The sequence below is a fragment of the Prinia subflava genome, chromosome 2 (assembly GCF_021018805.1).
Source record: "Prinia subflava isolate CZ2003 ecotype Zambia chromosome 2, Cam_Psub_1.2, whole genome shotgun sequence".
Classification (NCBI taxonomy): Eukaryota; Metazoa; Chordata; class Aves; order Passeriformes; family Cisticolidae; genus Prinia; species Prinia subflava.
Genome location: NC_086248.1, coordinates 12,385,862 through 12,400,130, shown reverse-complemented (window position 1 = coordinate 12,400,130; position 14,269 = coordinate 12,385,862). Strand labels below are relative to the sequence as shown.

Here is a 14,269-nt window from a genome sequence, read left to right as displayed (position 1 = left end):
TGCCCTGCTCTACTGATCTTCTCAAGTTTAATGTTTCTGACTACAAACTTCTACAGTGAAACATCCTCTAAATATTGAGGTTGAAGAAAAAAAAATTGTTTAAGATGCAGGTTAAGAATATCATGGATTATTACTAGAATGACTAGTTATGGCTTGGTGTATAAGGCTAGCTCTTTATGCACCATAAAACACTGAAAAACCATGTCCAGCTATGCAGAACATAATCAATGGGAAAGAGAAGAACTTTATAGGTTCTGGCACTTGTAAGAAATAAGAAACAAACCATGTACGAAGTAGCGACATTAGAGTTGCAGCATTCCGGAACAATAAGCTATTCGAATTTAATCCATTTTCTCCTGACCCTGAACATAAACAGCAACAGCAATACTACATAGAAATCCCTATTTATAAACTGACACAATCTTATCCCTTGAAGAGTAGTACTGTAACTCAGTAGCTTAAAAGTAAACACAACAAATCAATTTCACAATATAGTAAGAGTCGAAACAATAAGCTAAAAATCAGTAACTCCACCTCATTTAGCAACAGCCAATAAACTCACTGAAAGAAAGCAAGGCATGCTTCTGAACTGCCCTGCCCCATACACCCAGAAGTGACACTGGTCACTCTTTTCTTTCCCTCCCCTGTGCATTAGCAAGCAATCCCTTGTGTTTTAAGACAGTCATTCCAAATTATACATGCTGTAGTAATCCAACAGTAAAATGGTGGAGACAGGTTTGCAGATTATAGAAGTCAAACAAATGAAAGGGTGAGGATGGAAAGCTGCTAATTCCAGTGTCAGAGCTATAGCAACACCTGCTTTCAATTCTAGCTCACCTGAACAGTTCCATGGCTGTGTTTATAATTATGCACCATGTAGCAACATCATTAAAAAATAATCCATAAAGAAAACTCCAAACTAACATTTGTGGTATCAACAGGAATAAAGCCACTTTCCTATTTTTGAAAGACTCATCATCAGCCCATACATTTTGGGGATAAGGGGTGCTGGAGTTGTTTAAATCTTAAATAACATCATTTACCAATAATTTAATGTTTAAAACTGACTTCATAAACTAAATTAATATAGTCATTTTTCAAATGTCATACATGAAAATGTTATTATGGAAGTCCCAGTTTACAGTGAAAAAATTCTCAATATCAGCTGAAATGTCAAACACCAGAAAAGCCAAAGTCTGATTAATACTGTCTTCCAAAATATAAAATCAAGACAGTACAAGCAAGGCTTGATATTTCAACTGATAATGCTCTCCTTTTCTGTGTCCTGTTTAACAGAAAACAGAACAAAATTTGTCTAAGACAATTTCACCTCTTAGCAAATTTTTCTCAATAATTTCCCAGTAGGTTTAAGAAGACATTTCAAGGGGATGTTGGTTGGTTGGTTAGTTAGTTTTTTTGTTTGGGGAAGCAGGACAGCGTGAAGGAGGGGAAAAGACTGCGAGTAAAATTAAAGACAAGTGGAAAGTTATACACAAAGCTGTAACAGCATGGAAATTATAGAGGAAAATGCAGCTGCTCCTCCCTGCATGGAATGAGGTCAGTGTGCTTGACTTCCCCCACACTATATATGCTAAGGGGGACTAAATTAAGTCTGGAGCAGACCAGAGACCCCATGGCCAGGCTCTGCTGAAATCCCTGCAGAGGAGGGAATTCAGCACTACTTTTTAGCTAAATCACAGAGCAGCTAAAACCCTAAGGAGATAAAGGAAGATGTCTTGCCGTTGAATCATCAGCCATGGCAAAAAGACTCTCCTTGGACTGGTGCATATTCCCATCCCAGTGTTTTATCAGATACTATACCAACATTCCCTGCCTCCAAGGTACCTCCAAACCCTCACTGAACAGGTATAAAAGTGTATACTTTTATACTAATTTCTTCACTTAAATATGAAAATAGTATAAAAGTTAAGAATGAGGAGAAGTCAGGGAAGAGTCCATCATAACTTGTGGGATCCTGTGATGGGCTGAACCTGTCTTCTCCCAATGGTAATTCCCCACAGGGATGTCCACTGGGTAAGAACCATGTTCCATGCACACTGAATGAGTATCTTGAGCTAACTTTTGCTAGGGATTAGAGCTTATTATATCACGTAATACATAATGCTTTGAATACCTTTTTGCAGTCAGATACTATCACCAGCAATACTCGAACCTTAACCTGTCACAATTTTGTTAACAAAGAGTGTTATTCCATAAACTGTAAGCCTGAGTCCTTCAAGGGGGCAGGCACCACTGGCAGTGGGGAACACACTTGAATAAAGGTGTGGAGACCCAGGAGGGGTCACTGGCATGGTACTGCCCTCCAACCTAGCACCACTCCATGAAGAGTCCCCGTAATGGGACACTGACAGACCAGTCTGGCACGAGGGTCTCAGACTAATCAAGGGTTTGAGGAGACCTCCTGTTTCCATGTGACAGGGGGCTTGTTTGGCTTTTCAGTTGTTTGGTTGGATTTAAGGTTTTTGTGTTGATGTTCTTTAGGGGAAATTAGGTAGGTTTTTTTTTTTAATATGAACCACCTTCTTAATGGGGAAAAGAAGGGAGCTTTTATACAGCAATGGATAGACAAGGGTTAATTTCAAGAACTGTTTCAAATGTCTGGAAAACTACTATGCCAGAATAACATTACAAGGAGATTTTCAGGTACCAATTCCAATTTCACATTGCAGATAGCTTTTTCCTCCAACATTAGCTCACATACTAATGTCTTATCTATTATTCTGTCTCCAAAAATTGTAATGCACTTTGTTAAAATTATTTGATGTAGTCAAATCCTACAGGTCCATTTAAGATCATTACTTTATTAGTGAAACAATAAAATAACAATTGCTTTTTTATAAACTACAGGGGCAAGAAGATATTTAGTTGTTGGCAAGGACCAGATGGCAACAGAAGCTCTGAAAGTACCCTGAGGGCCTGAGCAGTTTCAGAGGCTGAAGAACCAGAAAGCAAAGAACGTGCACTAGATCCTGCCCTTCCCTTAGACTCACTCCTTCCCACAGCTCCACTCAGAACAGCCCAAAGAGTACCACAGAACCTGTAAAACAAGGTCTGACCCTCTCTGCCAGCTCTCTCACTCACCTCTTGGCCGAGTCTCCATCCCTGGAAGATATTTAAAAGACATGGAGGTGTGGCACTTAAGGACATGGTTCAGAGGTGAACTTGGCAGTGTTAGGTTTGAAGCTGGACTTGATCTTAAGGTCTTTTCCAACATAAACTATTACACTATTCTACTAAAGAGAACACAAACTGTGCCCCTACCCTCTCTTTCAAAAGCTGGCTTTTGCAAGAGTCTCTGATGGATTTACCTGAGCAATAGGGGATACGCACAGTAAGTGAATAATTACAGCAAGAACCCTTCAGAAAATTGCAGCATATGTCACTTACTGTATTTATTCTGAACGCAAAGTCTTGTTCCCAGTAATTACCTGCACTTTCATGACTCTCTTAAGTAAGCGCATCCCACCTGAATAAATCTTCCTATCTCATCTCAGAAGCCCAGAAGAAAATGTGGAGAAATTGTCTTTGGTTTGGCTGTTCATCCAGTGGTTGCTTTGGTTGTTATTGAGAGAAAAGTCATGCAAAATAGCAGGGAAGGAAGTGCACAAATTTAACGGATATTTAAACTTGAACATCCTCCTCTTTAGACTAACCAATTATTAAGAGAAAATTACTACAAAGAAACAAACACAGATGTTTAGAATGCAAATTTAAAACCACCCTGCATGAATGACATCTGAATGACAAGGAACCAGGACATGTCAAAACACACAATCCTAATGCTACCATCTCTCCATATGAGATTGGAAGGCAAAAAAATAGAAGAAAAAAAAAGTTTAAAAAAATCGACTGAGCCAAGCCTGTATTGCCAGATAACATATTGAACATATTCTGCATAATTTTGCTGTCATATCCAGCATACTTGCCACAGATGTGGTGAAGTTGCACCCAGGACATATACTTCCCATTAAGAAGTCATTTCTTTACAGATTCAGTAGCACAAAAGGTTTACAATGAAAGCTGGCAAAACTTGCACATTTTTAACTGGCTTATGTAACAATACAAATTACATGTTTCTAACCTCCAATTATTCTTAACATAGTTGAGTTACTTTACTGACTCTGATAAACCATTATTAGAGACTAAAAAGTTTAATTTTTATGTAATCATTACTCACCCTGGCTTAAAGTCAACAGCCACTAGCAAATGCTTCATTTTGCAGACATGCAATCACCCCATATCCCTAACTATTTTCAGGCAATAATTTGCATTTCCCTCTTTCCACCTAAAAATTGATACTTTCTTCCCTATCCCTATAATACAAAAGCCACTTGGGTTTGCCCTCAAATTCCAACTGCTTCAATTATTTTTTTAATGGACTTCAAAATAAAATCCTTCCCAAACAGAAGTCATGAATTACAGACAGACTACATGGAAAATAATTTCCCTAACATCCCAGGTTTATAATGTCAACTGAAGCTCAAAACTTACTGCTTAAAAAAAGTAATGGTTAAGAAAGATATCACTCAATTCAAGTTCCCAGACTTTGTCCTCTATGAAAGTTTCTTTCCTTCCCCCTTTCCCTGCAACTCCAAAATCCATCAAGTGACGAAGCAACGTGTAGCTCTGCCTCTCTCTGCCAGTTTTCTCAAAAGGGTACAATGAAAATAAAGGTGAAAAGTACAAAGACAAGCAATATGAATGACTAGAGGCAAGAAGTGTATGATCTCCCTTTTCTAAATGCCAGAGCAGATTGAAGAATGCCAGAAGAAAGAAACAATATGTCAAGACTGATACCATGTTGTTCATGTAATCATTTCACTTAAATGGGAAATGGTATTTCACTGTTCTTACTTCCTACAAGAGTGTAAACACTGGTAAGACTAGGCCTCATTTACAATAAACAGCAGATACTGTTTTACACAATACTTCACTAAGCTGTTAACTACCTGCTGCATGGCACAGAAGATAAACCACCATGTGACCTGGGTTCAAAAACACAATGAATTCCTGGAATAAAGTCTCATGAAAGTTTACTACATCTAGAAAACACCTAGGTGAGGATATTTGAGCCATATACTCTAAACACATGTTACTTCTCACTTGAGAAACTTCAAGTAAGTTTTGCAGTGTGCTTGCCTGTACCTATTTTCCTCTCCTGAAAACTACTGTTGACCATTTGCTTTCTGGCCAAACCTACCAAGAACGATCTCACGTTTCAGCATGAGGTTCTGAAGCAGTGAAACCTACAGTTGTCCAGACACCTCAATTCCAGAAGTGCTAAAAGCATACTTCAAAAGTCTTTCATAAAAGCTTATTAACAGACATCACTGTGAAACACTAGAGAGGAAAATATTTTTCATTTCATGGGAAAGAATTGTCATGCAGTGCTATCTTGACTGCAAAATGTCTACCTCTATCTTTTTTTCCCCCTTCTCACAGCAGAAAAAGTTAAAATATTTTAAGTCAGGTGTATAGATAAGCCATGGAAAATACTTTTTAAAGTATTTTCTGCTCTGGCTCCATTTGCCTTTTTAAAAGTATTCAGGTTTACCACTGGAATAAGATGAGAAAGGAATTTTGGTTTTTTAAATTCTCACCAAGAGTCAAGCAGGATTCAAGAAACCATCTTCTCTAAAAGCTTAAAGAAAACACCACCAAAAAAGATACAGCTGCAAGATTTTTCTTCCTAGTTAGCAGAAATCAGCATTTATGTAAAATCACTCTTAACTGGCAAGTTTCCTGGTGAGCTCAGAACACACACACAAAAAAACCCCAGCAGAACCCACAGCACTCAGAGCTGACTCCTAACTCCATTTACGTTCTCAACAACACAAACAAAATGTAATTCCCTCTTGCCCCCTACATTACTGTATCCAACTGTCCTTACCATGTCTCCTCATTCTCAAGAGTTAATAAAAACTCTTTTATTTGAAATTAAATAAAAGGACTGGAATAAACCAGTCTTGACACAAGCAAAGGATGAGACATCCCTGTACCTAAGCCCTTTATAAAGGCAAGGATTACAACACTGTATTTATCTCAACATTTATCACAAGGTTTGTTCTTAGCTGATACCTACGCTTTAGCACAGACTTTTCTTCCCCTCAGATTTCTATTGTCAGTAATTCAGTGACTCATGCAGAAACAGAGAGCAAGGAAACTGAAAAAGTAGTTGTTAAAATGGAGGCAAGCCAGCTGAGAAAGACTTCAGGTGTCAAAACACCATTGCAGTCGGAAATTCAAAAACACGCACACAGATGGGACAGAGATACAGATGTGAACACAGATCTGAAAAGAGGGAGAACTCCCATTTTTCTACCATGCTTTTGTTTACAACATCTGTACTGCAAATCCAGCTCACATCAGAACCTCCACACATGCCCTGCACACCAGAGATCATGCAGGGCTGAAGTGGTGCAGTCAGCATGCACAAGCAGCCTATTGTATATGTATACACTGTGCTCCTGCATGCAGAGTTCACTCTCCTTGTACCACACAACTCTGCAGGTTTGTTCTTGGAACTGAAATCCCACTGAGGTCAGAGACACGTGCAGGTTAAGTCTGCATTCCCATGCACTTGGCATTCCAGACATGGCCAGCAGCGACAGATCGCTGTAGTCACTAAGGCTGGTTGCTTTCTTTCCCAACTAAAGAAAACATCACCTGTGCCATACTGAAACTATATGCAAATATTAGCATGGCTTTGAGGTATTTTTTATTTTTTCCTGAGCCACTGCTTCTCCCCCACCCTTTACCCTTCTCTCTTTTCAACATCAGAATAAACATCACTGGAATCCAGTAAAGTGACTGATTATAGATGTATTCAACTCTATTCCTTCAAAAAGAGCTGACTTTTCCTGTATTGCTCTTTTCACTCTATTGTTTACATTGGCTTAGTAATTCTTCCCATTCTTTTCTTTGACAAAAGAAGTCCATTCTATTGTAGTTTCTGTATCCTACCAACAGCATTCATTGAAACCTGCAGATTTATTTTTCTCTCCAAGAACAGGTTTTCAAAAGAAGTTCTAACTCAGTTTTAAGGTCACATTCCAATTTTCTCCATTACCAATACCAACTGTATGGGTTTGCTTTTTTTTACCCTTTTAAACATTTCATACAACAAATCTGTCTCCACGACTCTTCAAGTTGAAAATTCAGAATATTTTTTGTTAAATCTTTTCCCTTGTAAACTCATCCACACTGAATGCAAAGTGCAATTTGCCCCAACACATTTATGAAGCAGTATCTTTTGGTGAAGGACATTGATGTTTCTAGAAGTATGTTTGGGGCATTTTGCTTTGTCTTTTTTAATCATGTCTCCCTGTCTGAAAAATATTATTAGAAACACTTACTTTCCTCCTCATTTGGAAGACTGTGTGTTACACACATAAAATAACTAAAACGTTATCTTTTAATTTAATTTAGAACTCATTTGTTCAAAATCTGTATCTTCCCAGAGAGCAGTAGGGAAATCAATGCCACTTTGTGTTGCTCTGCAAATCTTACGTCTCTGAAACAGTTTTGTTATGTCACAATTATTCCATAGTTGAGGATGAAATATAAGAAATGCATCCCAGATACACAGTCTCAAACAGCTGTGACATGTTGTTCATATTGCACAAAAACATTCTTTTCTTTCATTATAGTATCTGAACAGTGAATTAGTAAATGCAACTGCAGAACTGCTTAGACATATTTTAAGTTTCCAATTGTTCAATATACTACAGGATACAGATTCAGTAGGCAGAGAGAACAGTGCTTCATTTTCCAGAAACATCCATAGAATGTGACAAATTTATCAAGGCTGAAGTACAGCTGCTGCCTAAAACGTGCATTTTGGGAAAACTGATCTCCATAAACCACTGGAAAAGGTATCCCGCTGCTTTTGGCGGCCACAGATAACTAACCTTTGTAATCCCTGCTGTGCACACTGCAATGACAGGTCTTGTGAAGCAGCTCTGCCACCAGAGGGGAAAGTTATAACTGATTGCATATAAACAAATCAAGCTATGTTTTAATGATATGGTTAACCTCTAATAAAATTTGGGGAGAGGGAAACTTTCTTCCCTCCTAAACAACCGAGAATGAATAATCTGAACATCAGAAATGTCAGCTAACACTACAAAAGCACAGTTCAGAAGCTCACTGTGGGTTTTCTTCTTCATGTATACAATTAAAATTGTGAGGCAATAGCCTATTTTGATTTTGTAAAAGCTATTTTAAAGACAAAGCTGAACTTCAAGTAAGATCAAAGCCATCTGCCACCAAATCGTGAAAATACTGCTTCAGCAGTGTACATTTATAAAACATAATGAATGTTCCTGGGAGAAATTTCATTCTGAACCTTGTAAAAGAACACCAAAGAGATGAGACAATGGCAACAATACACTTCATTAGAAGATTGGACAAGGCAAGCCAAACTCCAGTTCAGGACTATGCAGCCAAAAGACACACATGGTAGATAAAGTCAGGACAAATCCAGCATTAACTAGCCAGAAATACAAAGGAGATACTGATGATGTTCTGTGGATAAACAGCACGGCCACAGTTCAGCTCACAGGCTACAGGAAGTTATGTGACGGCTGCTTCTGGCCTGAAACCTCTTCCATGCTGAACACACTCAGCTCTCTCAGCTGAGTGATAGCTCAGCTCCAGAACAGCAGGTTCTGTGACACTTCCCCCTTCCTCCCTGACAGTTCATGTTCTCCACAGCTCAGAAGAGTTGTTCTCATTCTCTTCTTCAAAAACTCCTCACAACCAACATCTATGGTACTTTTGCCAGCTCACTGTCTTCAGCAGCCTCCTGGCTAATAATGAGCTATTCCTGTTGTTATCACAGATTTGCTCACAAGCAATTTGCAGAAGAGTCTCTCTTTCTTCCTCCAAACCACTGCTTTATTTTTTACATGCACAAGAACTATCCCTGCTCCTACAGAAGTCAATCCAGAGAAGAACATGAGTGCCATCACGACAAGTTAATCCTTCCCTCAAAAATTATTTTTTCTACTTCATAGTAGAAGATGAGATCTGCTATTTTTTTCTACCAAGCATATCCTTGAAATAATATTAACTACATTTCTCCCTGTGAACTGTTTTTTTCTTCCTGTTATTTCAAAGAAAAAAGACATGCATATAAAACACAGGCCTTTATTATTTTTACTGTAGCACTATACAATTCAAGCCAATTCAAAAAAGAACTGACCATGGGATTAATTCTTTTAATGTGAACATCGCTGAATTATACTAAAAACAAAGGCAGTTCAGCTTCACAAGAAAAAAAAAATATAAGAAAGAGGGGACCGTTTATTAGACAACTCTGCAGACGTTCTGTTATCACTCCTATTTACATGCACATATAAGGAAAGGAAGAGATGAGCTTTATTGAAACTGCAGTGCCACAGGCAATAACTAAAAACCTAGTTCAGGATAAGGCATCATTATGGAAAGGCAAAGTTAACTGCTTATGAACTCTTAGTAGTACTTACTCACTCACAGATGAAAGTCAACCACATGGAAATTTTCAGGTTTTAAAACCTTCACTAAGTTTTTAGGAGATACTTCCACATTCCCATCCCAGTTCGTCAGGCAAATGGAGTTCATCCACAACTCTCCAGTAAAAATTCACTTTATGTCACAACTGAACACAAGTATTTGTGAAAGTTAAGAAGCAAAAACACAGCAACATATTAAAAGTTGTTGTCTTAGGGGGAGGATTTTTACTACAGCATAATGTGCAATATAGCAGACTTATGGCTGCTGACAGAACCACACATTTGAAGTTCCAGACTTCTGTGAGTTGAAAATGTGAGCAGTAGTGTTACAATGCAGCAGTTAAGCCTAGTACAAAGGATAAGAAACCTTAAAAACTGGAAAAATACTCTGGGTATATATTTATAATGGTGGTAAAACACTATTTTCCTAGATCACATGTTAAAACCTCAGGGCAACACTCTTAACTATAGATTAAGAACACTAGCTATAGCAATTAAAATGGAGATTATAAAAAGCTATCATCTCCTTTGAACTAAACTCCTAATACCTAAACTCCTACCACCTTCATTCTAGTTGTCCTAACAGATGCAGTCTGTGCATCTGATGGATCTCTGAGGAGAATAAATCCCTATCAGAGATACCAGAGACACAGGTGTGTCATTATACACAGAGATCATTATAGAAGAAGCTGAGAAATAATATGAAAAGTAGGAAAACATTACAATCCCAATTCTGCAAAAACACATTACTTAGTACTGTCCATCTATCACAATACCAATTTGAAGCCAATACCATTTACAGCCACCAATGTGTCTTACTATTTCAGATTGTTTCTCAAATAGGGAGCTGGTTAGCTTACTTAAATCACAGACTTTTCCAAGAGTCTCATGAATGCATAAATTTTGATTAGACAAAGGACTTCTGAACTGAGTAACCCCAAAAGATCCTAGCTATAAAATATGTGCCAAAAATGAGAAACAAAAGGATATCTACCATTTGAGAGTTTTTATAAGCAGATACAGGAAAAAAATGTATTTCCTAATAAGCTATCCCAAAAGGGGAAAAAAAATTTACTATTTCTCCATTTGTTATGCCAGTTCTTCCTTGACTGACAAGACCTCAAATTTTTGTAACATTGCCCTTTAAATGCCATCCTAATGTACATGACATGTGCAAGTACAAGAAAAACACCTGCTTTATGCCTACAGACTGCACTGACCAAACGAGCTTTTCCTTCAGTAGGTACTTAGAATTTACTAGTGCCAGCAGAACTGGAGGATGCAGTTGAACAGTTAACATAACTTGTACAACACATTTCGTATAGGTTAGGAAATTCTTCATATATAGCACTTGTATGTGCATTCATGTTGGAGAGGGTGCACAGTCAGCAACTGTTTCAGTGCTCTTACCCTGGCTGTAGATGGAGGTGCCCATTTACCCACCTCACCTGTTCCACACACAAGCAAGGCAGCACCTGCTATACAATCTCATGTTTTGCCCCTTCCAAATTCCCCTAGAGGTGGAAGAATGAAGTGAGCATAGAGCAATGTAGTGAATTCCCATAGGGATGAGTGTCAGCTCACAGAGCTCCAGCTGGGAATCAAGCCCGTCATTGTTCAAAGTGTGCAATGTACAGAGACACAATACGGTAACTTCAAACTGTGCTTCATCCTAAACACACAGACATATATGGAGACACAGAAGACACCTCCACCAAAATCGTTTCTGATCAGCAAGGGGCCTGAGCTGCAGGAAACTGAGCAACAAAGGCATGGACAAGGCATGAACAAGGTGTCCTTTAAGCAAGGCCACTGGATCAGGCTGCACTCTTAAGGAGGCAACACCATCAGCTCGCCTCTGTCAGTGGTCTCTTCACGTGCACCACAGCAACCAAATACTGCCTTGAAATCTGCTAGGACAGACATCGCAACCAAGAATTTTCAGGAAAAACAAGGATCTAAAAGAAGTCACAAGAAAGTAGTCTTTTTTGCAACTGAAAAAAAAAAAACAAACCCTAACCTTCTGAAGGATACACTCCATTCCCCAACTGCAACAGTGAGAAATTTCAAAAGGAAAATCAGACAGTCCTTTCCTGACTCAGAATCTATTTGCCTAAAGTCAAAGTTCATCAGCACAGATTGACTCACTCTCACTGCTTGTCCTGAGACCCCAGTAATTACAAGCTACATAAGCTAAAGACACTGTGTGGTAATGCTGCAAGATTTTTTCTACCTATAAATCCCAGTGTTTTAATACTTTAGTAATGTTTTTCTTTTGTTCAGAAGTGCATTAATTACAGTCACTACTTACAACTTTTTAATGTTCTGTGGGAATTAATAAATGTTACCATAATCTTGCTCAATCAGGTAATTTATGGCAAATTATATCGACTTACTGTCTTCTAATATGAAGAAAACTAGACAGCACACTTATTTAAATGACATTTCATAACAATGACAACATATCTAGAGAATGTCAGTAATTTTATCCATACTAATAAACTCCTTAAAAAACAAATGCCAGAGCTAAAAGGACAATAAACTCACAAAAAATTACTAGTAACTTCAATTCTCTGTGATTCACACAAAACAGGAATTGCCAGAAGCCTTCTTAAAATAGTAAGAAAATTTTACTTTATATAATATAAATCTATTTCATTAGCATATTATTCTCAATAACAGGTATTGCCATCAGTACATATTTAATTACATTCATAAAATATGGGCTTAGGGAGCATATTTAACAATATTATATGAGCAATTGATTTTGAAATAGAGAAACAGTTTTAGAAAAAGGTTATATCAAATATACAGAAAATTTCTATGGGATTTGTGTATATAGGGGTTGATCTCATCCTCATTTTGTAGCTGTCCAAAGACACAAACTTCAAAAGACACACAGTACTGTCTCTTCTGCAATCTGGGGGATAAAAAGTGTGCACCTGCACATACCTGATCCTAGCACTGGAAAGTTCTGTCTGCTATGAGACTAAAGATTCAAAATATATACTTTCATTTTTCAACAGCAGACAAAACTTAAGTTCTTACCCCATAACTTCACGTGTTTACTACTAGATCACTAGTGAAATGCTTTACTTTAGCTGTCATCTTGCCTCTAGGCACATAAGTCAGTTTTGTAAACAAACCAAACAACAAAATAAAAACCAAAACCAAGAACAAATAACTCTTCAGAAATACAAGGAGCCTATTTATGACCAACAATATATCATAACCATATTTAGGATGACCATTCTTCCCTATGTCTCACATTCTAAACCTTAACAAAAGAGAAATACTGAAATATGTTTTACCAATTTTGCAAACATTGCAATAATTTCTCTTCACGGTCCTTTTACCCTATAGAAAAGGATAAAACAAGTGTTTTCACACCTTAACTAAATCACTAAATGTGTTCCCAATACTACCAACACATAAAAAGGAAAGAATTGACTATCATGAAATAAAGAATGTTGTTTCTCTTGAGATGACAAAACTGGTAAGTATTTTAAGTTAGGAAAAGCTTCAGAAGAATAACTTGATGAATTGAAAAATCCTGTTCTAAAAGGAGAATTGCCTTAATGAGACTGGTAAAACCTTGAAGTGAAAAGCTTAACTATAATAATGGAAGACTACAAAAAAAAAACTATTAGCGCCTCCAAAAACTTTCCCTCTGAAGTAAGGCTTCAAAGTCCTATTGTAAAATACCAAATAATGAAATCTGTCCATCTTGTTATGAGCATTCAACAATATGCTTCAAAACTGATTTCATAATTGAAGTGTCTAAAAGAAACACTCTAAAAGCAAAATATTATTCTAATTAATGGGCAGAACATAAATATGATGTTCAAGGAAGACTCTTACAAAATTTACAGTAAAATAACCTTTCATGCTGAAATGAAACAGTAGGAAATTCTGTATTTACAGCTTTTTATAATTGTACCTTACACAGTTGATCAAAAACCAGTAGTAAGAAGAGTAATGATTCTGAAGTAGCTGACTGCTTAAGTGTTAAATTACTTTACAAAACAAATCCAGAAAAATGTATTTGCTTCCAGGGACCTAAACACTTGTATCATTCATTTCCTACCATTGGCTGTTATCAAAAACCAATTAAAGACCTGTACTACACACGTGAAAATCTGAGCAGTTTCAGGTCAGAAAAGTCCATGTTCCCTCTTATATATGCAATGGAGCCAAGAACCTCTGAAACCCCTGCTGTTCTCTTACAGACCAAAAAGATTCCACAAATGGCACAAAGTAAAGCAGAAAATGATGAGTGTTCATCACCAGTCCATGGTCAAGACCACACAGACAAACCTGCTCGTGATCCTGATGATAACCAATAGCAGACTGCCATACATGGAAACTAATTTATGTATTAATCTAAAGATCATCTCTCTTTGAGTTAGTATCTATTGATGCATCCTTACCAAGCTTCAGGTAACAGCAAAGCATACTCATGTGGTGAAGTGGTCTCTGGAAAATTGGAGAGGATTGCCTGTCTGTGTGGAAGTAAAGCTGATCCATGGAAAGTGAACAAAATTTCCAGGGCTCTGACATTGCTTTCCTAAAGAATAGAACAGTAAATTGCAGAGCTTAAGACTGATTTAGACTAAAAATGAGCAAGAAAGCTTAGGACACACAATACAACAAAAAGTTAATTTTTAAATTTTCTTTAGCAACAAAGCATTTATTTATTTAAAATCAAACAAAGATGCTAGATCTTAAATTTCCATTGAGATTCAACCAAGTTC

At 37.4% G+C, this 14,269-nt stretch overlaps 1 protein-coding gene across 1 annotated transcript in view; it reads right to left on the bottom strand.

Moving 5' to 3' along the window:
• The window catches only part of NBAS (NBAS subunit of NRZ tethering complex), a 162,541-nt gene that overhangs the window by 118,920 nt on the left and 29,352 nt on the right, over positions 1–14,269 (bottom strand). Inside the window, exon 21 of the mRNA XM_063424697.1 lies at positions 13,946–14,082. Within this exon, the coding sequence (XP_063280767.1) occupies positions 13,946–14,082 (137 nt within the window). The remainder of the gene's footprint in view (positions 1–13,945; positions 14,083–14,269) is intronic.